Raw genomic sequence first — 24496 nt, 5'->3', positions numbered from 1 at the left:
GTAGCTTAGCAATGTTTCTAAGGTGGAAAAATGCTGTTTTTGTAACATATGAAATATGATTTTCAAAAGACAGGTTGCAATCGAGTATAACACCCAGGTCTTTTACTGTAGAGGATAAAGTAACAGGACATCCTATGATGTTAAAGTTGTATTGTGCGAGGTTTTGTGGGCGGTTTTTTGAACCGATAAGTATTACCTCTGTCTTGTCTGGATTTAATAAAAGAAAATTACGGGTCATCCAATCTTTTATATCTTTAACACACTCTGTCAATTTGGAAAATTTTGCGTTTTCATCCGGCCGTGATGAAATATATATTTGAGTGTCATCAGCATAACAATGGAAACTAATTCCATGTTTCCTTATAATATTTCCAAGTGGCATCATATATATTGAAAATAACAGAGGGCCTAATACAGATCCCTGCGGCACTCCATAGTTTACTGGAGTTATGATTGATTTTTCTCCATTTAAATAGACAAAATGGTAGCGGTCAGATAGGTATGATTTGAACCAGCTTAGTGCTTGTCCTTGAACACCAGTATAATTTTGTAGTCGATCTAAGAGTATTGTGTGATCTATAGTATCGAACGCAGCACTAAGATCAAGTAAAACTAGTATTGAGATACAGCCTTGGTCAGAAGCTAAAAGTAAATCATTTGTGATTTTAACGAGCGCAGTTTCAGTGCTATGATGCGGTCTGAATCCAGACTGAAACTTTTCATAGATCTCATTTTGTTGCAAGAAAGAGCCCAGTTGAGCGGACACCACTTTTTCTAATATTTTAGACATAAATGGAAGATTTGAAATGGGTCTATAATTTGCTAGATTATTATGATCTAATTGTGGTTTCTTAATGAGAGGTTTTATAACTGCCAGTTTAAATGTTCTTGGAACATGACCTAGAGATAAAGACGAGTTAATAATATTGAGGAGAGGATCTTCCACTACAGGTAACACTTCTTTCAGTAGTTTAGTTGGTATAGGATCTAATAAACATGTTGTTGTTTTCTAATCAAAACTATGAGCGCGAAGCTAGAATTACCAATATTTTAATACTTTAATGTAAACCCTATTCCTGCAAAATGACGGTTATTAATAATTATGGCTGAAAAAAATATTTGTATCATATTAAATCAATATTTATATTGATTAGCTCTATAAAATCGACTGTTTTTAATATATAAGATGTATTGAGGGTCATTTGTTTTGTGTTTACCATTGTGAATAGCCGAGGGTAACGGTTGCATCACGACCAATTTCAAATTTCCGTGCGACTGACACCAGGGGGCGAAATGCGACAATCGAATGCGAATGTCGTGCGCAGTGGAAAGGCGGCTTTAGAGTGAACTCGCACAATGGGTTCAAGGAAAGTAATTTACAAATGTGTTCGATGCAGCTCGGTATACGCAACAACTGAGGAGATTAGAAGACATGTTTGTCGTAAGTTTTATTGTAAAATAGGATATCAACATAATGATGTAGTAGTTTATATTTTTAGCTTCATTGCAAGTGTATGACAGGTATAGAAATAAACAATGGTAATTAAGTGCTTTTCCTAAAAATGAGAAAGAAAATACAGGGTATTAAAACAGTATGACCTACAAATAAAGTCAGTATGTGAGGCTAAATAGATGTGTTTTAGTCTGAATTAGGTAAGATGTGTGCTTCCATTTCAGTTTCAGCAATCCCTTCACTCGATTGGGATGTTCTCTTTTGTTCTGGGCGGCAAGTGCAGTAACTGTAACATCAAGCATATTTTGTAGTATTAAACACATATTTATACCGACTTCATCAGGCTCAGAAAATTCTTCACAAAGAACACAAAGAATGAGCCTTCTCAGCTGCCATAGTTGCAACTCTTGCGTCATCAGAACAGTGTGTTCAACGCATCACTGTTTCTGTTTAAAAAACGTTGTGCAACGTTTTGCCGGGGCTGAACGCAGCCCTGATTTCAAGCGCGAAAACAGATAGACAGACGAAGCATTCGAGCAACGACAGAGTGATTTCTAGAGGTAAGTTAATCTTAAATCTCTAATCTTTCATTCTCATTTTTATTTATCTGTATTTATTACAACTTGTTTGCTTTTCCTGGGTGAGTCGGAATGAACTGCTATGTTAAATTTAGTAACATGAACATAAACCAACGGCCGGGATTTTCCCTAATAATTTATTTAATTTCAATTGGTCTTTTACCAAACGTAATCGTGGTTAAAACCAACAGTGGGTAAATTGTTAATTTTCATTCTAGGGCGAACTGACCCTTAAGTCAAAAAAGGCGCAAAGAAGCGGGAGTTCATGTCACGCAAATGGGAGACGATGGCTAATATCATTTTTTGTATTCCAATAATAGCTAACGGTAGCTATTTATTTATTTTATCCATGATGATATAGCGTTTCCACGACTTCCTAAAAGGGGTAAAAATATAGAGGAATAACAGCTGTAATAGGGTCAAAGACGAGACGTCCGTATATTTTGGTAAAATATAATTTACAAAATGAATTGTAAAAAAGATGGACGGCGCCAAGCCGCCATCGATTGACATCTTCTGACTTGAGTCTGCCCAGTGAGCAGGAATTAAAGGCACAATATGGGATTTTTTCTCCACTAGGGGTCGCTAACCTATTTACAATAACAAAGGCGTAGATTGATGACGCAACATTTGCTATGAATTATGGATTTTGTCGTCAACGTCAAGCCGACCGATCTAATAATGTATATGGATTACTGAATACATCGATGCTTTTATCATGACTGTGATATGAAGCAGTTCGTGATTGCTAAGAGACAGCTATCAGCTCCAAACGCGATGCGAGTCCCGCGGATATAAAAGGAATATGGACATCTCATTCTACCGAACTACACGCAGAATTACTACTCACAGGTCAGTTTATTAGACAAATTAAACTTGAGAGGTAACGCAGCGCTGTTTCACTTGCTCTAACATTACACTATCACTCTAAACTGCATTTGAATGTGTTGAAATGTATGTGTTAACGTTAGTTTGTCTGTATGGGACTAGCAGTAAGCTAGCTAGATCAACATTAGAATAACATACAGATCATATTCTAACATTTTATCATTGTTGAACTATATAACCTTGATTAGTTTTATGTAAATGTGCTCACCTGTTTAATAAAGTACATGCAGGAGTTGTCGAAGTCTCGGACGTGGAGCTCTCGTTTATATAGTGTCTATGGGAGCTCTCGACATCTCGAAAACACCGCGCTGATATTGATTCTCGGTTTAGTTCTCCTTTTTTATCCAAAGTCTGCTTGCCATGGTCCATAATGTTTGAACGAAACAACAACAGCGTGCAAATAGACATTGCGAACTACACAGTTGTCCGCGTCAGTTTGGTTACTATCAGAGGGCTCTGGTTCATAGCTCTGGTTGCCATGGCAGTACGAGCGGAAACCAGAGACAACACGGATATGACGGCATTGACGGCGACAAAACGGAAATAAAGACACGGTCCGTGTCTTCGAATTAAAATATTAATTTCTCTGGATTTAGAAGTTAATTGGAACTGTCGGGATAATGTAAATACACAACTTTAAAAAATATATAACATAGATATAGTGATTTTTTATATTTTTAAATAAAAAAAAATACATATTGTGCCTTTAAAGCCGCAAAATCAATCCCCGCCCTCATGGCGCTGACGGCGATCCACTTGTCCGTGCGACACTTCTGCCCGTCCTCTCTCCCTGCACTTTTTTTAAGTGGCCTCTGCTCAGTTCCTCCATTCTGCTCCAATTTTTTGATGTCTGTTGATTGCAGTATGACAAGAGGCTTGTTAAAATAAAATAAATACAATCAGCTCAGTCCTCCAAAGATCCTGAAAAAAAAGTCCGTTGTGCTTCAGTGACTATTTCGCTCAGAGAACCTGTCAATCACAGGTGTCAATCATGACGTTACTGAATTTCAATTTGTCTTTTGCCAAACGTCATCGTGGGTAAAACCAACAGTGGGTAAATTGTTAATTTTCATTCTAGAGCGAACTAACCCTTAAATCCCAAAAAAAAAAAAAAAAAACCCACCGTTTCACAACTTTCCTGCGAGTCTTATTGGGCGTCGCCATGACACTCAATACTTCCTGTTGACGGTATCTCAGTTCCGGTTTAGCCTAACGCTTAATGAAGCTAGCACACAAGGGATACTCGCGTCGCGAACTGATTACTGACAAGTAGTAGCCTAATGCTGACAGATTAAGCAATGGCTCCTTGTGGCTCAACGTGTACCGTTGTCGGGTGCACAAACAACACGCGAAAACTGCAGGATTTTATGAATGGGAGCTGTTTCCAACATAAACAGACCCTCTACGCAGAAAGAGTGCTTCTTGTTTAGGGAAAACTGCAGTACAACTGTATATATTTTTTGCAAGTGGTATGTTTATTGTTTTCAATAATTTGAAAATTAATTCGAGAATTAACTTTGTACAAATTTGTAAAATTTAAACAATTTATTTATTTAAATAGAGAGTATGTAGGCCTATATTTGTTGTAGCCATTAAATAAGAGCATTTAGTGTCATATTTGTTCAAATATTATAATGTTATGTTTTCCATCTATGTTGATTATGAAAAGTGAACACCATGATAGGATGCATCGGGAGACATAGAGTGAGTCAGACATTCGGCACATACATATGTGCCAGCTAACATGATTCCAGCTGGCCAGTGGCGGCCCACTGGCGTTTTGCTCATGGTTATTCTAGCGGACCTCCAGCGGCAGCCTCTGCTTTCCCGACGGTGGTCCAATATCTTGCCTCTGGTTTATAATAAGTGCTTTCTGGCGGACCACGGTCGGTCCACAGTTTATAATAAGGTAATCATGCTAACAAAAATTCACTATAATGGATAAAAAATAAGCAATGTTCACCAGTCTCAATAGCAGTTGCAAATGTATTTTTTATTAAATACATTTTCAGTGAACAGATGAAATGGATACATTTGCATTACATTTATCAGATTATTTTATCCAATGTGACTATTAGTCAAGTACATTATAGGATAATTTGCACCCTTATGAAAATTAACCATGGTTTTACCACAGCATTTGCAGTAAAACCATAGTTGCTAACAAAATGAACCATGGTTTCACAACAACCAAGGTTTAAAAACATGGTTATAGTCATGATTACCATAATTTTACAGCAATATTACTAGTTGAACCTTGGTTTGAAAAAAATAAAATGTTAATGGTACAGTTGTACCATAGTAAAACCATATAGTGCTTTTCACAATACAAATCGTTTCATAGCAGCTTTACAAAAAATGCATGTTCAAGGTTATACAATCGCAAAATATCCTTTAATCAGCCAGAGGCGACAGCTACTCACTGGAGAGCATCTTCTGGCAACAAAGTAATGTCCATAAAATAATCCAAGTCATGAGTTTAAAGTCCTAATTGCTATGCTTCAACATTTTTAAAGGGTAAGTTTGCAAATTTTCAACCCACTATTCTTACAATGTTTACTCTTTTTCTGAGTTACGTGTACTGAGATATTCCTGTTTATTTGTCAGCAAAACTGTCATGCAAACCTTCCCTTACCTTCCCCGGTTTCACAGAAAAGGCTTAAGATAGTCCCAGACTAAAATGCATGTTTGAACTGTCTTAACTGGAAGCAACTTGCACTGACATATCTTAAAATATTTCAGTGCCATTGTTTTGTCTCAAGATTCACACCAGTAATGTTTTTTTTTTTTACTTTTTTTTTCTAAAGTACATTTTAAAAAGCTACTTAAATATCCTAATTTAACTAAGGCCTAATCCTGGCTTAATCTAAGCCCTGTGTGTGAAACCAGGCCAATGCAATATAAGGATAATATCTGGCAGTAGTTGCCATCATCTGAAGTCTTCGTGAGTGTTGGTGTCATTAGAAGTCTTCACAAGTTAGGCTGGATCCACACTAGAGCTGCTGTAATCTCTAGTGAACTTGCTGAGCATCCTGAGATAGAAACAGGGAAGCAACAGGAGAAAGATTAGCATTGCTGCTGTCATATTATTTCAGGCGAAAGATGATCATGTGCACTTTTTATTATTTCATCACATATTAACTGTAGAACAAGATTATGAGATGTGTAAATTGAATGCTTGGCTACAGAGATGTGTCTTTAATCTAGATTTAAATTAGGATCATGTTTCTGGGCCCCAAACATCAGGAAGGTTATTCTAGAGTTATTCCCTTACATTATATTGAATTAATAGGAAATCGTCTGATTTTAATGAGAAAACATGACCTAACAAGTCAGCATTTTTATATTTGAATACTATACATTCTCACAATGCGTCACGCCCAATGAGCGCGAGCAGCGCGCCTACGCGTCACGGCCCGAGGCGGGCCCCAGGGAAGCCCGGGGAACACGAGAGTGTGAGCCAGGCGGCCAATGATATGGCTAGCGCAAGTACATAAGCACATAGTAGGGGGAACAGAACGGCGCGGCCGGTCTGACTAACCAACCCTTATATTGTACAGCTCAACCAGGAGGGCTAAATCAAACAGCAGTAGCCCGCGCACAGAAGTGGGCCGGCCTACGCGAGATTTAGACTGATAAAAGTTTAGCCTGCAGGGCGGGAACTTCTAGATTGTAAAATCTAACAAATGTAGACGGGGAGGCCCAGCCCGCCGCCGTACAAATGTCATGAATAGAAATTCCGCTAGACCAAGCCCATGACGAGGCCATGCCTCTAGTAGAGTGGGCTCTGATGCCCAAAGGGCATTGCAGGTCTTTAGACGCATAAGCAGCTGCAATAGCGTCCACTATCCATCTGGACAGAGTGTGTTTCGAGGCGGCGAGACCCTTGGTGCGCCCACCAAACGAAACGAAAAGCTGCTCCGAGCGCCTCATGGCGGCGGAGCGCGTAATGTAATTTCTCAGCGCTCTGACAGGGCAAAGGAGATTACTGTCAACTTCGCTGCCGGTAGCCGGCAAAGCTGAGAGAGAAATGACCTGTGCTCTGAAGGGTGTGCCCAACACTTTGGGGACATAACCGTGTCTCGGTTTGAGAATGACTTTAGAGTCATTAGGTCCGAACTCGAGACATGCCGCGTTAACTGATAACGCATGCAGGTCACCCACACGTTTGACTGAAGACAGGGCTATCAGAAAAACGGTTTTGAGCGTGAGGTATTTCATATCCACAGTTTCCATGGGTTCAAAGGGATGCGCTTTCATGGCCTCTAAGACCAGGGAAAGATCCCAAATAGGAACCGAGGGGGGTCGCGGGGGGTTCATCCTCCTAGCTCCTCTAAGGAAGCGGATAATGAACTCATTCCTCCCTAATGCGCGGCCCAGCGCCGAGTCGGAAAAAGCTGATATGGCCGCAACATATACTTTGAGCGTGGAGGGGGACCTGCCCATGTCCAACAGCTCTTGGAGGAAACAAAGCACACGCGACACCTCACATGTTTGTGGATCCAGCCCTTGGGCGGTGCACCATTTATTAAACACAGACCATTTAGATGTGTAGAGCCGTCTTGTAGAGGGAGCTCTAGACTGTGTGATCGTGTTCACAACCCCTATTGGCAAGTCAACGGGTATCCGTTGACTATCCATACATGCAGAGACCAGCGCTCCGGATGAGGATGCCAGATCGAGCCGCGGGCTTGAGAGAGAAGGTCTCTTCTCACCGGTATCGGCCAGGGGGGTGTGTCCGCCAGCCGTATTAGATCTGGGAACCACGTTTGATTCTCCCAATACGGGGCTATGAGGAGCACCGTGTGGCGCGCTTCCCTGATTCTCCCGATGACTTGTGGCAGCAGAGAGACAGGGGGAAAAGCGTAAAGCGGGCCGCTGGGCCAGGTTTGGGCCAGCGCGTCCTCGCTCTTGGAAAAGAACCGTGGGCAGTGCGCGTTGTCTTTTGACGCAAAGAGGTCGACTTCCGCTCTGCCGAAACGGCGCCACAGTGACTGGACTGTTTGGGGATGCAAAGACCACTCCCCCAGGGGAACATTGTCCCTGGACAGTCTGTCTGGACCCTCGTTCAGGAGACCCGGCACATGCGCGGCTCTCAGCGAGCGCAGTGAGTGCTGAGCCCACACAAGGAGGCGTTCCGCCAGGGCGCAGAGTGTTTTGGATCTGACACCGCCCTGACGGTTCACATAGGCTACCACTGACATGTTGTCCGTGCGGACTAGTACATGGTGGCCCTGTAGGTATGGGAGGAAGTGCTTGAGCGCTTTCTCGACCGCCAGCATCTCTAGACAGTTTATATGAAGGTGACTCTCCTGGTCTGACCAAGGGCCATAGACCGGTCTGCCCTCTAATAGCGCTCCCCAACCTAGGTTGGACGCATCTGTCGAGACAACTTTCCGGTGCGAGACAACTCCCATCGTCACTCCCGTGCGATACCATTCGGCTGCTAGCCAGGGCTGCAGGGCTGAAACACAGCCATGATCCACTCTGACTCGTAAGCGGCCGGCCGTCCAGGCTCGGTGAGGCACTCGCGCTTTCAGCCAGCGTTGAAGCGGGCGCATGCGCAGTAAGTCCAGCTGGAGCACTGCTGCAGCTGAGGCCATATGCCCCAGGACTCGCTGAAATGTCCTCAGCGGAACCTGACTGCCCGTCTGGAAAGACGCGGCGAGATGTCGAATGCGGCGCGCGCGCTGCTCTGACAATCTGGACGTCATAGCCACCGAGTCCAGTTCTATTCCGAGAAAGGAAGTCGACTGGCGGGGCAGTAATGAGCTCTTGGTCCAGTTGACCGAGAGACCCAAGCATTCCAGATGGCTGAGAAGCGCTGTTCTGTGAGACAAAAGCTCTGCCTCTGACTGCGCGAGGACTAGCCAGTCGTCCAGATAATTCAGTATCCGCATTCCTTGTCTCCTCAGGGGAGAGAGAGCCGCGTCCATGCACTTCGTAAATGTACGGGGTGCTAAAGATAGACCGAACGGCAGGACGGTGTACTGATATACCCGACCGTCGAAGGCGAATCTCAAGAATGGCCTGTGACGGGGTATTATCTGAATCTGAAAATATGCGTCCTTTAGATCGAGAGAGATAAACCAGTCTCCCGGGCGAATTTGCGCGAGGATTTGTCTGGTTGTGATCATTTTGAACGGCCGTCTCATGAGAGCTTTGTTCAAATGTCTCAGATCTAAAATAGGTCTCAGCGCTCCGTCCTTCTTGGGTACGAGGAAATAACGGCTGTAAAAGCCCGACTCGCTCTGAGAAGGATGCACCTGTTCTATAGCCCCTTTGTGCAGCAGCTTTGCTATTTCTGCCTGAAGCAGATGCGCTACTTCTGTATTCACTCTCGTCTCTGTCCGTGCTAAAAAGCGCGGTGGACGGCGAGCGAATTGAAGCGAATAGCCGTGCATTATAGTATTCAGCACCCATTCTGACACGCCCTGGATAGCTTGCCATGCTTTCGCACACGTTGCTAGGGGTCGAATGATCTCTGGGTTCGGATCGCCGCGCTGGGCGGGATGGGGAACCTCTATCAGAGAGGACGGGGTGGCGCGCGCGCTGCCGGTGCTCGAATACGGGGGCTCGCGAACAATGGTGACTGGCTGTACAGCACATAACGGCTCGGTCACTGGGGACGGGGCACATTTTGATGCTAGAAACCCGTGGCGCGAGAGCGGCATTAGGTTTAACGTGTTTGTTAGTAAGTGCGCGCGCTCGTGAGCGGGCACAGGGCTTACATATGCAACACGGCCAGTGTAAGGGAGCTTTAGAGGATCTGCATCCCGGGATAACTGTGTGACAGAGCGGGCAGTGGGTAGGTGTGGGCACGGAAGAGTGGGCACATTCTCTACCTTTAGCACTCGAGTGGCGCGTGCCCGCTTTATGAGAGTGCGCTCTGTGAGCGTTACCGGGGAGATCGTGTTTGCGTGTAGTGGTGAGCACTGGGGCGTGGGCACATATTCTACACTCATGACACCTTCGGCGTGAGCCGGAAAACCCGAAACCATACTCTTTATGAGATTTCTCTGGGTCGCCGTGAAAACGGCGTTTGTGTGCAGGCGAGAGAGTTGTATTACTGGCTCGTTGGCTGCGATGTAAGCCTTTTCTAAGGGGACTGACAGAGCTGGGCGCTTTGATGGCGGTCCGGCCGCAGCGGGACTCAGCCATCTTTTCCTCCTTGCAGCCGCTAGGAGGACTTCGCGGGCTCAGGCTTGAGCGTCACCTTGGGCCGGGGTCCCCGGGGGGGAGGTGGTCTGTGACGGCTGGTTGAGCGCGATCTAGGGCGGCCGCCCTGTCGTCGCTGCGAAGACGGAGGCTGGGCAGAGCGCTGAGACGAGCTCCGTGCAGGAGGCTGATTCTGAGAGCGGCCTGCAGAAGAGCTCGAGCGGCGGGGCAGGAAGAGATTCATCGCCTGCGACGCCTTCTGCACCTTCGAGAAGCGATCGACGATCCCGGCGACCGCTGGGCCGAACAGGCCGGTGGGAGAGAGCGGTGCGTTGAGAAACACGGAACGCTCGGATTCGCTCATATCCGCCAGCGTCAACCAAAGGTGCCTTTCGGTGACGGTGAGCGAGGCCATAGATCTACCGATGGCTTGTGCAGCGGACTTTGTGGCGCGAAGGGAGAGGTCCGTCGCGCTACGCAGGTCCGTGAGAACGGCGTGATCCGGGCCTTTCTCGTCCAGCTCGCGGAGGAGATCGGCCTGGAGGATCTGGAGCACAGCCATAGAATGCAGGGCGGAAGCAGCCTGGCCGGCGGCGGAGAAGGCGCGGCCTACGAGTGCCGATGTGGTCCTGCAGGCCTTGGACGGCAGGGCAGACTTTGAGCGCCATCTCGCGGATGGCGGGCAAAGGTGCGTTGCCACAGCATCTTCCACCGGGGGAATTTGTGTATATCCCTTCTCGACGGCCCCGTCCACTTGGGAGAGGGTCGAGGAGACCGGTGAGCGGAGTCTAGCGGAGAATGGGGCGTTCCACGACTTAGAGAGCTCAGCGTGGAGCTCAGGCAGGAAGGGTGCTGACCTAGAGGCAGGCGCTGGGCGGCGGCTAGGCAGAAAACACCCGTCGAGTCGGTTAGGCGCGGGCGCCCTCGGTGGGGACCAGTCGAGTCCCAATTGTTCAACCGCTTTGGTGAGGAGGCGGAGAAGTTCCGCGTCGACACTGGCGCGGGACCGGCTAGACTCCTGTGCAGAGGAGGTGGAGCGGAGAGATCCAGACCACTCCTCGCTGTCCGAGGCCAGGAAAGAGCAGCTGTCCGTTAAAACAGCGTCGTCCGCTTCATCCCCCGAGGCGACGGCAGTGTGGGCGAAGGCCGGCCGCGGTGCCTCGGGAAGGGGGGGAGGAGATGGAGATAGCGAGGCTCGCGGGAGGGGCTCCGGCGAGCGCTCAGCTGCTGCTGCGGGTTCCGGTGGCCTCTGAGAGCGGCGCTTCTTCTTGCGCGGCCCGGTGGAGGCAGACGGAGAGACAGCTGGAGCGTCGAACAAGGCGAGTCGAGCCCGCAGGGTCGACATCGGCAGTTCTTCGCACAGTTCACAGCCGCCCGCCGCGAGGGCGAGGGCGGCGTGGTCCGGTCCCAGGCAGAGAGTGCAGATAACATGGCGGTCTCTGTCGCTGAGCGGAGCTTTACATGAAATACAATGCATAGTGAAAAGGATATATTCGCCGGATAGCGAAGCAGGCAGGGATAGCTGAAGGCGGCGAAGGCGGCCGGCTTCCTCAGGCAGAATCCTCGGCTTGCAAGGCGCTGGTTTCAACGGCGGCTTCCTCAGAGATCAGCGATGCCTAGAGCTTCGCTGAAAAGACAAAAATCAGTGAAAGCAGCCTCTCAGCCCATATTTATACCCTCTGCCACGCCCCGCCTCGGGCCGTGACGCGTAGGCGCGCTGCTCGCGCTCATTGGGCGTGACGTCACGCCAAGGGCTCAGTGATAGGCTGCTGCAGTTGCCGCAGAGCAGCCTATGAGCACGCTAGATTGCCTGCTCTAGGTCTGCTTGCTGCCGCACTGCGTTGACAAGATATAAAAATTAAGGATAATTTTTTTGCTTCATATCTCGAGAAAAGATGACTTTACCCGTAGCGTAAGCTAAACTTACGCAATACGAGAGAACCTCTCGTAAGAGAACTGTGCTTTGAGCGCGCGCAGAATCCCATGTACATCTCATCCCATCATCCATCTCTGCTGCTCGCGAAACTTTAACCTGCTCGCTCACTCGCGGTTGTGTATCTTGTAAAGTGTATTTGGACCATGCATTCAATTGTTTTTTTGAGGTATTATTATCTGGGCAGTTTATTTTTATAGCAAGGGGGAAAACTCATTTTTTAAAAATACCCGTGAAACAGTTCAAATTACGTCTGGACGTGATAAATAGTCACATGACCTGAAAATAACTCATTTGAGTCGATATTCATGAAATTCAATCGAATTTTACTGTTTCCATAAGGCATTTTTCATTCGATATCACTAAATGCGGATAAAAACGTGTGGATGGAAACATAGCTAGTGTGAAACCATTATATCTGATGATTCTGGTTTAAGAAGACTGCTGCATTGATGTGTATGTTGCATTTTACTGCTGTAGATGTTTGAGCTCATACTGTTGGGTAGTTTAATCTACAGCAATGCATCATATTGGTAAAGATCTTGTTCTTAATATCACTGTCCTTTGAGAAGCATGTATCTCTACAAAGCCAACTTTTCATGAGCTTGGGGAACATGTTGTTTATCTGAGAGTGCGTAATTTTTTTTAAGTAGGAGTAAGAATTTTCTCAAACCATAAAGTGAACACTTCATCCTTCAGTCACAAACATTCAAAATCAACATCTGAAGATATGTTGTGTATACATGATTATTATAAGATGCAGTGGAGTGTATTGATATAATTGCATAAAAGGGAAATACTAAAGCTTCTCAAGTTTGTCAGAAAGTGTCTTTTCTTTATGGTTTACTATTCAACATATTAGAATAAGAAACTGACATTGTGGAGATTTCATTTCTTTTTATTTCCATTTCTCACTTTGAGCACCGGAGTATTCTAATCTTGAAAACACAGGAATGATGCACATGTGATGTAGTGCACTCCACAATGATGGTCAAATTCAATTTGAAGCATAAATCCATCTCCCTGTTGAGGTGATGGGCCTGTCCAGTAGGCAAATGACAGTCCTCTCCTGTTTCTCAATCTCTCTCAAGCTCGTCCGCTGTTTGCATCTGTCTCCCTGGTCCATCCTGAAGTCTTTTCCACATTTGAATAGGCCTGGGAGACTGAGAAGTTAACGGAAATGTGTAAGAAAAACAGGGTATTTAAGAAGCGCTTAAATAACATTAATTTTTGGATCTTAGGATCCAATTCATGAAGACCCTGAAGTTAACTGAAGTGTTTTTACAATGACCATCAGGTCTTCTGTGTTTCATCTTGTAAAGTGTATTTGGACCATGCATTCAATTGTTTTTGTTTTTTTTAGGTATTATTATGTGGGCAGTTCATTTTTATAGCAAGTGGGAAAACTCAGTTTAAAAAATTACCCGTGAAACAGTTAAAATTACGTCTGGACATGATAAATAGTCACATGACCTGAAAATAATAAGGTTTGTAAAGGTTTCAGTGGTCACGTTGATATTATGTTTTGTTGTTATTTACTGTGCAGCCATTATAAACAATAAAACGGTATCTTAAGTAATGACACACAGCTAAATAATCTTAAACAATGTTAACAGCACACTTACGGTTTTGTGAAGATGGTTCAGCTTCATTATCCAGGGCACTCCTTAACAAGGCTACCACCCGCCTGGCAGCGTTTTGTAACTGTGCCTGTTATACAGACATAAACAACAAAAAAAGCTAACGTTAGCTTACGTCAAGTCTACAACATGCTGCCGGCAGATAGCGGCGGCAATGTAAGGTAAGCTAGTAAAATATTTAACTGAATGTCAAGCTAAGGAAATGATAAGCTGTGTTATACCCAATATGCACAGAATATTGTGCACTGTAAGACATAACGTTACGTAACTTACCTCCTGATGGTCAGCCATGCCCCTGTCCTGGCTCTACTTCTACTGCGCCGCCGCTCTTCTTCATGGGATTTTATTGGCGGTTGGCACACAGCGAAATGGTACAGCCAATCACAGAGGACAGGAACTGTAACCAATCATGTGTAGTGAAATGATGCCGACTGGATCCGCCCACCTACTGCCAAAAAGATTAACCGCGAGCGAGCGAGCAGGTTAAAGTTTCGCGAGCAGCAGAGATGGATGATGGGATGAGATGTACATGGGATTCTGCGCGCGCTCAAAGCACAGTTTTCTCCTCGCGGGTTACAATCCTGCTCGCGCGAGCAGAAAAATTCTGCGCGCAAAAGTAATGTGCGCGCGTGCGGCTTTCGCTTGTGCGCGCGCGGATCTCATTTCCTCTCGCGATTATTGACATTATAATGCCGCCATAAGAGACGAGTTTTGCTGACAGTTGCAGTAGTGCGGTGCTGCGCCGTTTCCATGGCAACTCATCTCCGCTCCCGTGTTTTAATGTGCGTGAACGCGAGGACGCGTTGTTCTACGTTGCCATAGCGATCATGGGAAAGGTCAGAGTTCGGGAAAGTTGTGAATAGGATCACTAACTAAAAACAAAAGTATTTAAAAAAAAACAGACACTTGAACTTACATCCGCGCATGAAAGAAAACGACAGTAAAATTACAGAAACCACCTTTGGAAAAAAGATATTTGAAGAGTAATTTAATTGTTTAGTTGCATTGTTTTGTAGGATACAGAACATGATAAATGCAAGTAACGTTAAACTGTCTAATGTTACTTTAATATTTCAAATAACATTTGTGAAAATAAAATGTCACAATATTCTTGGGTTTCATCAGGTCCCTTTCCACAGGTGTATGAAATCAAGCACCTAGATTATGAATGCAGACTGCATTGTGCTTGATTAATACACCTGTGGAAAGGGACCTGATGAAACCCATGAATAGGAGAAATAATGTTCCAAAGTGTAAAATTGTCATTCATTACTTTGATTTTAGATATGATGTTAGATACATCTTTAAATAAACAAATAAAATACCAAGTTAAAAATATTTGTTTGTATGAAATTTTCAAGTAAGTGCTAAATAAAAGGATTAGTTCACTTTAAAATAAAAAAATTGTATGTATTTTTTTAATGATCCTTTTTTTTTTCTCTTACAGTGTTCCAAAGCTGATTTCTCTTCCAGACAAAAAGTCTCTTTGTAGTAAGCCTGCCATTTTTTTTACTAGACAACGCACCATTTGCAGAATGTCCTCTCGTTGGTCTAAGAGGCGACACTTGAGAAGAATAGTACAGTCAGCAGAGTCTGACATTTTGCGGGAGTTTCAGGAGACTGTCAGACAGAAACAAGATGTTATTGAAGATCCTATTGCGAGCGAGCATTCTGTTTTGGCTGCCGAGGAGTCTGGTTATGTATGTGATAACTCAGAGTTTGCAGGTCCCGTTTCAGATGAGTTTGCTGAAATGCCAGGATCCCAGATCATTAATTGCACGGGTTTAGATTCATTTCTAGTTGACAGTCCTCACAATTCAGTAGCTAGTGAGTCAGATGATGATTGCGAAAGTGAAGGCAATGATACTCCAACAGATGAGTTTCTCTTACGGAGTTTGAGATATTGGGCCACAACTTTCTCTGTCACTTGTTTCATTAACAGCACTTCTGAGTATTCTGAGGGTTTTTCACCCCCAACTCCCAAAAGATGCAAGGACAGTCCTTAGGAGTCAAGTTGATGTTCCTACTACCAAAATGGAGGGAGGAGAATACTACCACTTTGGCTTGGCAAAGGGACTGCTGTCCCGTCTGAAATGTTTGACCTTGCCAGCAAATTTGCATTCACTAAAGCTTCAATTCAATATTGACGGGCTTCCTCTTTTTAGAAGCTCCAAGGTTCAGTTTTGGCCAATTCTAGCTTTAATCAATTGTGATTACAGTATGTCCCCGTTTATTGTTGGTCTGTTTTGTGGAATTAGCAAGCCAAAAAGTGTGTTTGAATACTTAAGCATTTTTGTTAAAGATTTGACACACTTGCTGACTAATGGCATAATTTACAATGGTAGAAAGTTTCAAGTCATTGTCTCTTCATTTGTGTGTGATGCACCTGCTCGTGCATTTGTTAAGAATACTAAGGCTCACAATGGTTATGCTGGGTGTGACAAATGCTGCCAAGTAGGGGAGTGGAAAAACAAGATGACATACCCTGAAACAAATTCAAAACCACGAACTGATGAAGACTTTGATGCAATGCTTGATGATGAACATCACTTAAGACAGAAGCTTTCTCCTTTAAGTGGCATTGTAAAAATGGTCTCAATGTTTCCATTAGACTATATGCACCTTTGCTGTTTAGGTGTCACTAGGAAGCTACTGTATATATGGACAAGAGGACCTTCACTGGCCACACGATTATCTACTCAAACCATAAATGAAATTTCATCAAAACTTATGATGCTCCGTCCCTACACACCTGTTGAATTTAACCGTAAGCCCAGGTCACTGACCGAGATTGATAGATGGAAAGCCACTGAGCTTCGCTCATTCATGTTGTACACAGGGCCCATTGTACTCAAAAACAGCATTCCAAGTGAGCTGTATGATAATTTCATGTTGTTTTCCATTGGGATGTGTTTTCTTCTCTCTCCTGGCACCTCTGATGCCATGGTTGACTTGTCTCATAAAATGCTTGTCTCCTTTGTGAACCATTTTGGAGAGCTTTATGGCAGGAATGAAATTGTGTTCACCATACACCAAGTAATACACCTTGCAGATGAGTACAGGCGTTTTGGGCCTCTGGATAATGTGTCTGGTTTTCCTTTTGAGAACTATCTAGGACAGGTCAAGCACATGTTACGTAAGCCACATTTACCATTGCAGCAGGTAGTAAAAAGAATATCTGAAATCCCATGTGTGCACATCCCAGTCCCATTCAAAGAGTGCACTTTACATAGCCCCCATTTTGATGGCCCATTGCCTCCTCAGTTTAGCTTAGCTGAACAATACAAAAAAGTTACTACAAAATTTACATTATCCACACAGGAAGGAGATAACTGCATACAGGTCGGAGATGCAGTTGCTCTTGTTAAGAATATAGTTAAGGTGGAAGAACAGATATTTGTACTATATCAAAATTTCAAACATCAGGAGTCATACTTTTCATATCCCTGCATGTCTTCATTCATAGGGTGTTACAAGGTCTGGCAGATGCATGACAATCTTGGTGTAAGCAGACTGGCATACATCCAAAATAAATGTGTCCTCTATCCTGATAAAAATGGCTTCATTGCAATGCCTATGCTTCATATGAAGTGAGGTAGAGGTTTATTGTTGCTTTCCTGTTGGTAATACCCTGTTATTTTGTCATTTGTGATTATTGGTCTTTTATGGTGTTAATATGGTCAATTAACAATCGTGGGCATTTTTATTTTAATAAACCATATTTTCCAGAATTGTTGTTGAACACTAATGGAAAATATGTAGGGGGTGGTGGTGGCGCAATGGATAAGACACATGCCTTTGGTGTGAGAGACCCGGGTTCGAATCCACTGTGAGACACCAATGTGTCCCTGAGCAAGACACTTTACCCCTAGTTGCTCCAGAGGCGTGCGACCTCTGACATATATAGCAATTGTAAGTCGCTTCGGATATAAGCGTCAGCTAAATGAATAAATGTAAATGTATGGTTTATGGTGTGGATGAGTTGGACAGTTAGAGTAGGCTAAATTGAGTGCAGAACATTCTTGGATTTTATCTTCTATCTTTTCATTTGCCATCTTTGCTTTCTTTTCTCAAGGTATCAAAATGGAAAACAAGCAGCAATGGTGCATTGTTCAATTTAAAAATGGTGGCACTGAAATAGTCCCCCAAAACTGGCTTCATGGTGACAAATTATCATGGCCACCATTCTCCACTAAAGAGAGATCCAAAAATTCATGCTGCAGTAAAAAATGACCTCCAGCCAGGTGACGGATGGACTTTTTATGAGCCAGTGAGACGTTTAATTAGTCGTGGTAAGTAAAAAACCTGTTGATGCAGAATTTCAGCAGGATAGTTCACCCAAAATTGTCATTAATTGCTCACCCGCATGTCGTTCCAAACCCATACGATTTTTGTTCATCTTCGTTCTCATTCAACTTTTACACAAGTTGACAGTTCCCTAGCACTACAGAATTATCCCAATATAACAATAGGCCTATATACATTCAACAAGCCAACATAAACACCAACAAACACACATAGATAATAAAAAAAATATATAGTAGTAAAGTAGTAAAAATACAACTTTTAGTAGTAGTAGAAGCAGTAGCAGGAGTTAAAGAGAGGTACAGTTTGAAGGCCCCCCTCCCAACTTTATCTTAAGGGTGTCTTTTGAATGCTTTCAGATACTTATGACGAAGCCCAAAGAAGCCTGCAGAGATATTTAAAAGAGAACTGTGACACAACTGATATTCAGTCAGATGAGGAGTTCGATGGTCGACAAAGACGAAAGTCGAAGTAATGTTATTTAAATGGACAAATAATAAAGAAGGTGATCAAATTGTATTTACGATTCTGCCCATCATGCTGTCTGATTCTTTGTTTCAGACCAAACCCTATATATAGTCAGGATGTTGACTCAGAGGAGGAAGGCACTGAGGTTAAAAGGAAGAAATTTGCTCACGCTCCAAGAATTGAGATACCAGGTATCCTGTTTGTTTATTTATTTATTGTTTGTTTGTTTGTTTGTTATTGTAGTCTGTATATTCAGATCCACTTACCCTGCAATATAGGAATATAGGAAATTTGAAAATGCTGGTGTAACATGATTGATTGAAAATTCTGGGTGTCTCGTGTATTTATAAAATCAGTAGAGCTGCAGTAGAGACATTTTTTTTTAGTCAACTAGTAGTTGTTCATTTAAGCTATAGGCCTCTAATTGCATGTTTATATTTTTATTTATATTTATTTGAGGTATGGGTGATCGAATTTCTTGCCCCGAAACACTGTCATTACCACAAAGAACCGTCATTATCGATATGTCACTCACGGACTTCGTGACTTTGCCACAAGGGTGTTTTTTTTCTGCAACTAACCAACTAATAGTTCACTAATTAACTCCTTCCTTCCAATAATGAACTCCTTCCTCTACAACAGGACATGGAATTGTTGGTGCGAGCAGTGGAATGGGGAAATCCTTAAGAAACAGTAGGCTAACTATTGTAACTTCAGGATGAGATTGTTTCATACTAATGTGTCCTGTGTACATTAAAATAACACTTCCATTTGTGCTTGTTTATTTTGAGGCAAAACAAGTAAATAGTCAAGCAAAAATCTTGACTGCCTTGACTAAATTAATCAACTCTTCTAATTATCGCATTTTGTGTTTTTTCACTGTGATGACTCTCAAGTTCAGGGACTCTCTGCTGTTGGTGCCCAATGTGGCCCTCTTCATTCTGAGGTGAAAGCTGCCCTCAGCCTGGAGAAAGATGTGCATCACCATGAGCCCAGTGTTCATCAACTTTTACCCACTGGTACCTTACTGATATCTAAAACGATGAACTTGACTTAAAATGAGTACTACTACTAAAGTGGATATAGTACTACTTAGTGTTGTCACAGTACCAAAATTTCAGTATTTGGTACCAATACCAGTGAAAATCCACGGTTCTCTGTACCAATTTCAGTACAAAAGCTTAATTTAGATTAAATTTACATATATTAAAGTGTATATCACTGTTAAAAAATGGTAGTATTAAAATCGCTTTATAATAAGATTCTGTTTGTTAGATAACATTAGATAAAAAGTGCATATGGTCTTTATGTAAAACATTATAGATCACCATCTATTCAGTTACTCATTTTGGGCTCCTTTACCAAGATGTGGAGTGCTACATTATATGTAAGCATCCTGAAATGTTTAGCAAATGGCTAGCTACTGACTTTGTTGTATGTGAATAAGGGGTGCAACTACTAGGGGTGTAACGATACAATCAGCTCACAATCCCAAGTCTCAACCCAATCGCATGCTTGATATGGTTTCTGCTATTTTGCTTGTACAGCACTGTTGTTTTAAAGGACAAGTTCGGTATTTTACACTTAAAGCCCTGTTTTCAGATCGTTTCTGATGAAATACAATGGTTAAGATTGAAATTTGGACAAATGCTGCTGTCCCGAGAATTTTAGGTTTTTGTGGTAGCACCCCCCCACCTATACAATGGTTGCATAGGTGCACTGGAAAAATCGTTCGTTTACAAAGACGTGAAACTCACCAAGTGGTCAGGGGTGTTCACTGATATGCTCACACACAAATCGCTGCAAAAGATGCTTTCAAACAGGTGTTTTACCATTCGTTGTAAAACTGTGGACCTATTTTTCCAAACGCGTCACACCCGTACATTCTTCCGTTGAGAGCTTGAATAATAGACACTCCAGCCCAGTTGGTGGTGATAATGCACCTTTGCCAATTGCAAGCAAACCACGGCATTTCATTGAATACACAGAAGAAGCAGAAGAAGAAGCGGCGGAGTAATACCGTAAAGGTGCTGCGGTCTCACAGCACGTCCTATAGAAGTCAATGGAGTTGGACAAAAACTACGATAAAACCTGTTGGAAAGCATCTTTTGCAGCGATTTTTGTGTGAGCATATCAGTGAACACCCCTGACCACTCGGTGAGTTTCACGTCTTTGTAAACGAAAGTTAATGCGTTTTAGGAAGGATTATTCCAGTGCACCTATGCAGCCATTGTGGAGGTGGGGGGGTGCTACCACAAAAACCTAAAATTCTCGGGCCAGCAGCATTTGTCCAAAGTTCAATCTTAACCATTGTATTTCATCAGAAACGATCTGAAAACAGGGCTTTAAGTGTAAAATACCGAACTTGTCCTTTAAATGTGCTTTACTGCTTTTATATATAAATTTGTCTTGACTAAACAAATATTAAGCAATATTGCTAATAAATACCTGACCTTGTGTCACTTAACATGTCTCCTTTCAGCAGATGAGCAAGTTGATTGTTGGCCCTTCAATGAGATGCAACAAAATGGAAGAAATTGTATGTATAGCTGTGTAGTCAACTCACCTTTATTAATATTGAGCTTTATAAAATACAGATTGTAGCTTTACAGGGATAAACAAGAAATGTCATTGTTCAGCTTTTACAAAAGTAGGCTACTGGTATTCTCATTTTGATCAACTCTGTGTGCTTTTCAGCAGCACCTTCACACAGCATGGGAGATTACTATAGTATGTATAATGTTAACTATTTGCAAAAACAATGTTGAATGCACATACATAAGCAGCATATTGTAGAACCATTATTTGTTGTTGTATTTAGACCCACTGTATGAAAACCAGAGTGCCTTTGGTAAGTTAAAAAGAACATCTACGGACTTTTTGAGATAATTTTGCCTGTATCTGTCTATTATAGATTTACTTTTATATTACTGTTTTTATTACTTTTGTATTACCAAAAGTACAATGTTTGGTTCAACCTAATGGCTATGTTTTTCCCTCATAATTTTTCCCTTATTATAGGCCCATCAGAGGGACATTTTCCAAGTCCGCTCACATATGGTAAGAATTAATTTCTGCCAATTGGTGTTTCAAATTGTGAAATTGGTGTTGCCAATTCTGCGACAGGTGTTGAATGTTCTTATTCATTTTATTTTTTGTTTGTTTTTTAATTATAGGTCAGAGAATGGAATCTCCTGATCCAAGGCAGATAATTAAAGGCAAGTAATTAAGGAATTTACTAAATGTATATCTTAAAGTTAATACAATCTTAGATTTTGTAAATGGATCCTGTTGAAAAAGATGGCATATGCTGGTTAGGTATGTTGTGAAGCATGGCAGCTGGTTTCAGGACCAGCTCAAAGCAGCTGCCAGCTGACTGTACTAAGAGTTATGAAAAATTAAGGTTGTGTATCATAGCAGTTGTTGACATATTGTGGTTTTTTTTGTTGTTTTTTTCAAGACATTACAAATTCTAAAATGGCAGAAACACTGGCAGAGCTAGTTTCTGAAGTTAAAGCCCTCCGTCTAGAGGTCCAGGGTTTCCTGAGACGTCAACTGCCAATATCTTCTCCACTACCTCTTTCACTCCCTCTTAAAGACTTGACTGAGTTAGAAGCAGCTGAGCAGATTCTTCAAAGTGAAGATGCCAGACATGCAATGGTAAGCAAGTGTGTTTCATTCAACACAAAATGCACATAAAAAAAAAAAAAAAATTCTAACAGGAGATTTTGTTTTTGTAACCTATCCATGTTCTATGCAAATATTTTCCTGACTTAATAGGTTGGCCGTTTTGCTGTAGTGGGAGGAGCATCAGTGGATGCACGCATCAGGAGGATGCTGGCCTGTAGTGTAACTAATGAGCTGGCCTCTCAGATGAACTGGGCTGGAAAGAAAATAAAAAATGAGCAAAAATATTTATAAAATCACCTGGAGATATTTCATAGAATATTTTTTTTATTCATTCCAATGTATTAGTTTATTCATATAACGATTGCCTGAGGCGCCCATTGACTTATTTGATTGCAGTTTCAAGATAGTAAAAATAAAAAATAAATGTGGTTAATGTTTATTCTTCCTGTCAGTTTAAAAAAACAAAATGCACCATTCAATGATCATCATAATTTAATGATTGTGTACCAAAATGCATGACAAACCAAAATAATAAATTGTATTATTTAATACATAAGCCTGGTTTCTCCTAAGGTTTCTTTTTCTCTCCATTCTGTCACCTGATGGAGTGTGGGTTCCTTGCCACTGTTGTCTCTGGCTTGCTTAGTTAGGGGCACTTAATATTCAACAATATTATTGATTTGATTGCACAGACCATATCAGATGAGAACGTACTCGGTTACTAACGTAACCTCGGTTCTCTCTAGAAGAGGGAACGAGTACTGCGTAAGATATCTTACGCTAGGGGAAAATCCTTTTCCGCAAGATATTGAAGCCAAAAATTATCCTTAATTTTGTAATAATGCAAAACGCGTTGCAGCAGCAATGCAGACATAGGCGAGGCAGCTCGCGCGCCTATTGGCTGCTCTGCGGCAACTGCAGCAGCCTATCGAGCGAGGCCTGGCGTGACGTCAGACCCAATCAGGGCACTTCGCGCCCGCTGCGTCACGTCCCGCCGAAATGGGCGTGGTCTAGGCCTATAAATATCGCTCGCAGGCAGCTATTATCTGGTTTTTCATCATCGAAGCAACCAGAGCGTGTGCATGCACGGCAAGATACGCAGTACTCGTTCCCTCTTCTAGAGAGAACCGAGGTTACGTTAGTAACCGAGTACGTTCTCTTACGAGAGGTCTCTCGTACTGCGTAAGATATCTTACGCTAGGGGACCCAATGTAAAACGCCGTGCATGCTGAGATCTGACACCAAAGAGCCAAGGGCGAAAGCCCGGGGTACATATAGTGCACAATCACTCAGGGAACTCACAGGGAGTCCGGGAAGAGGGAGGGGTGCAGCCTCACTCTTCCACATATAGCAGCGTCGATGGGACGCGAATTTCATCATACAGACAGGGCGGGGTACGGCCTGAACTGATGGGGAAATGTGGGTCTTACACAGTTTGCCCAGCTTTATACTGTCGAACATTGAGCTGTGCTCAGCAGACGCAGCATTCTGAGCTGATCGCATCAGGTCAGATAATACTGGTAAATTTAGACCGACAGCAGCCTGGCCTGCAGGGCGGGAACCTCTAGGTTATAAAACCTTATAAATGTAGACGGGGAGGCCCAGCCTGCCGCCATACAAATATCTTGCAAGGCAATCCCACTTGACCAGGCCCACGAAGAGGCCATGCCTCTCGTGGAGTGCGCTCTGACACCCAATGGGCACTGCATGCCCTTGGAGGCGTATGCCAGCGCTATAGCATCAACTATCCATCTGGATAGGCTCTGTTTCGACGCGGCTAGTCCCTTAGAACGTCCGCTAAACGAAACAAAAAGCTGCTCCGTCTGTCTGAAAACAGACGAGCGAGACACATAAGCTCGTAATGCCCTGACTGGGCAAAGGAGGCTCGCGTCTTTTTCCTCATCAGGGACCGGTAGGGCTGACAGGGAGATAACCTGCGCCCTAAACGGTGTGTTGAGGGATTTTGGAACATAACCGTGCTTAGGTTTGAGTATAACTTTTGAGTCATTGGGACCAAACTCCATGCACGCCGCGCTCACAGAGAGCGCGTGCAGATCCCCTATGCGCTTCTCTGAAGCGAGAGCCAGCAAAAACACCGTCTTGAAAGACAGGTGTTTCAAATCGATTGACTGTAAAGGCTCAAATGGCGCACCTTTCATGGCTTCCAGAACCGTAGAAAGGTCCCATACGGGGATTGAGGGAGGTCTGGGAGGATTCAGTCTCTTAGCCCCTCTAAGGAAGCGGATGACTAAATCGTTCCTTCCTATTGACTGACCAAGCGTTGTTTCTGAGAACGCTGCTATAGCCGCCACATAAACTTTGAGCGTGGAGGGGGCCCTGCCCCCATCCAACAGCTCTTGTAGGAAGGAAAGCACCTCCGTCATACCACAGTTTGTGGGTGACACACCACCGGCTGTGCACCAGCCCGAAAACACCGACCATT

General features: G+C 43.4%; 2 protein-coding genes and 2 long non-coding RNA genes across 11 annotated transcripts in view; 1 reads left to right on the top strand and 3 right to left on the bottom strand.

Annotated features, from left to right (window-relative positions):
- LOC309505757 overlaps positions 1-6271 on the bottom strand; it is a 42177-nt gene extending 35906 nt beyond the window's left edge. The window contains exon 1 of the long non-coding RNA XR_014208577.1: positions 5209-6271. This is a non-coding gene — a long non-coding RNA (uncharacterized lncRNA). The remainder of the gene's footprint in view (positions 1-5208) is intronic.
- On the top strand, positions 1951-22335 carry LOC309505728 (uncharacterized protein). 8 transcript variants are annotated; one of them, XM_082179194.1, is made up of 12 exons: positions 1951-2013; positions 15098-15141; positions 17726-17942; positions 18315-18426; positions 18517-18614; positions 19066-19116; positions 19320-19442; positions 20906-20962; positions 21121-21153; positions 21245-21274; positions 21445-21483; positions 21600-22329. In XM_082179194.1, the coding sequence occupies exons 3-12, from the start codon at positions 17810-17812 to the stop codon at positions 21647-21649; spliced, it is 726 nt and encodes a 241-aa protein (XP_082035320.1). In that variant the 5' UTR covers positions 1951-2013; positions 15098-15141; positions 17726-17809; the 3' UTR covers positions 21650-22329. The 8 variants fall into 8 exon arrangements, 4 of the variants coding, with proteins under 4 accessions (XP_082035320.1, XP_082035323.1, XP_082035322.1 ...); XR_014208562.1 differs by lacking the exons at positions 1951-2013; positions 15098-15141 and having other exon boundaries at positions 17617-17942; positions 21600-22083; positions 22204-22335; XM_082179197.1 differs by lacking the exons at positions 1951-2013; positions 15098-15141 and having other exon boundaries at positions 17617-17942; positions 20909-20962; positions 21124-21153.
- On the bottom strand, positions 8366-11422 carry LOC309506582 (uncharacterized protein; the record flags this gene model as incomplete). The annotated part of the gene is made up of 3 exons (XM_082180424.1): positions 8366-8452; positions 8776-9440; positions 10174-11422. The coding sequence occupies 3 exons, from the start codon at positions 11420-11422 to the stop codon at positions 8366-8368; spliced, it is 2001 nt and encodes a 666-aa protein (XP_082036550.1).
- Positions 12176-14150, bottom strand: LOC309505754. Its single transcript, XR_014208574.1, has 3 exons — positions 13924-14150; positions 13636-13720; positions 12176-13173 (listed from the first exon to the last, which is right to left on the bottom strand). It is a non-coding gene; the product is annotated as an uncharacterized lncRNA (long non-coding RNA).
- Positions 22336-24496: the final 2161 nt, after the last annotated feature.

Source organism: Leuciscus leuciscus (genome assembly GCF_965113295.1).
Source record: "Leuciscus leuciscus genome assembly, chromosome: 9".
Taxonomy (NCBI): Eukaryota; Metazoa; Chordata; class Actinopteri; order Cypriniformes; family Leuciscidae; genus Leuciscus; species Leuciscus leuciscus.
This window is presented reverse-complemented; position numbering and strand designations above follow the sequence as displayed.

Coding starts and splice junctions, on each gene's coding strand:
- LOC309505728 (XM_082179194.1), top strand. CDS start 17,810: ATGGTGACAAATTATCATGGCCACCATTCTCCACTAAAGAGAGATCCA. Junction 18,615..19,065: donor TCCAAGAATTGAGATACCAG/GTATCCTGTTTG, acceptor CCTCTACAACAG/GACATGGAATTGTTGGTGCG. Junction 20,963..21,120: donor GCAACAAAATGGAAGAAATT/GTATGTATAGCT, acceptor TGTGCTTTTCAG/CAGCACCTTCACACAGCATG.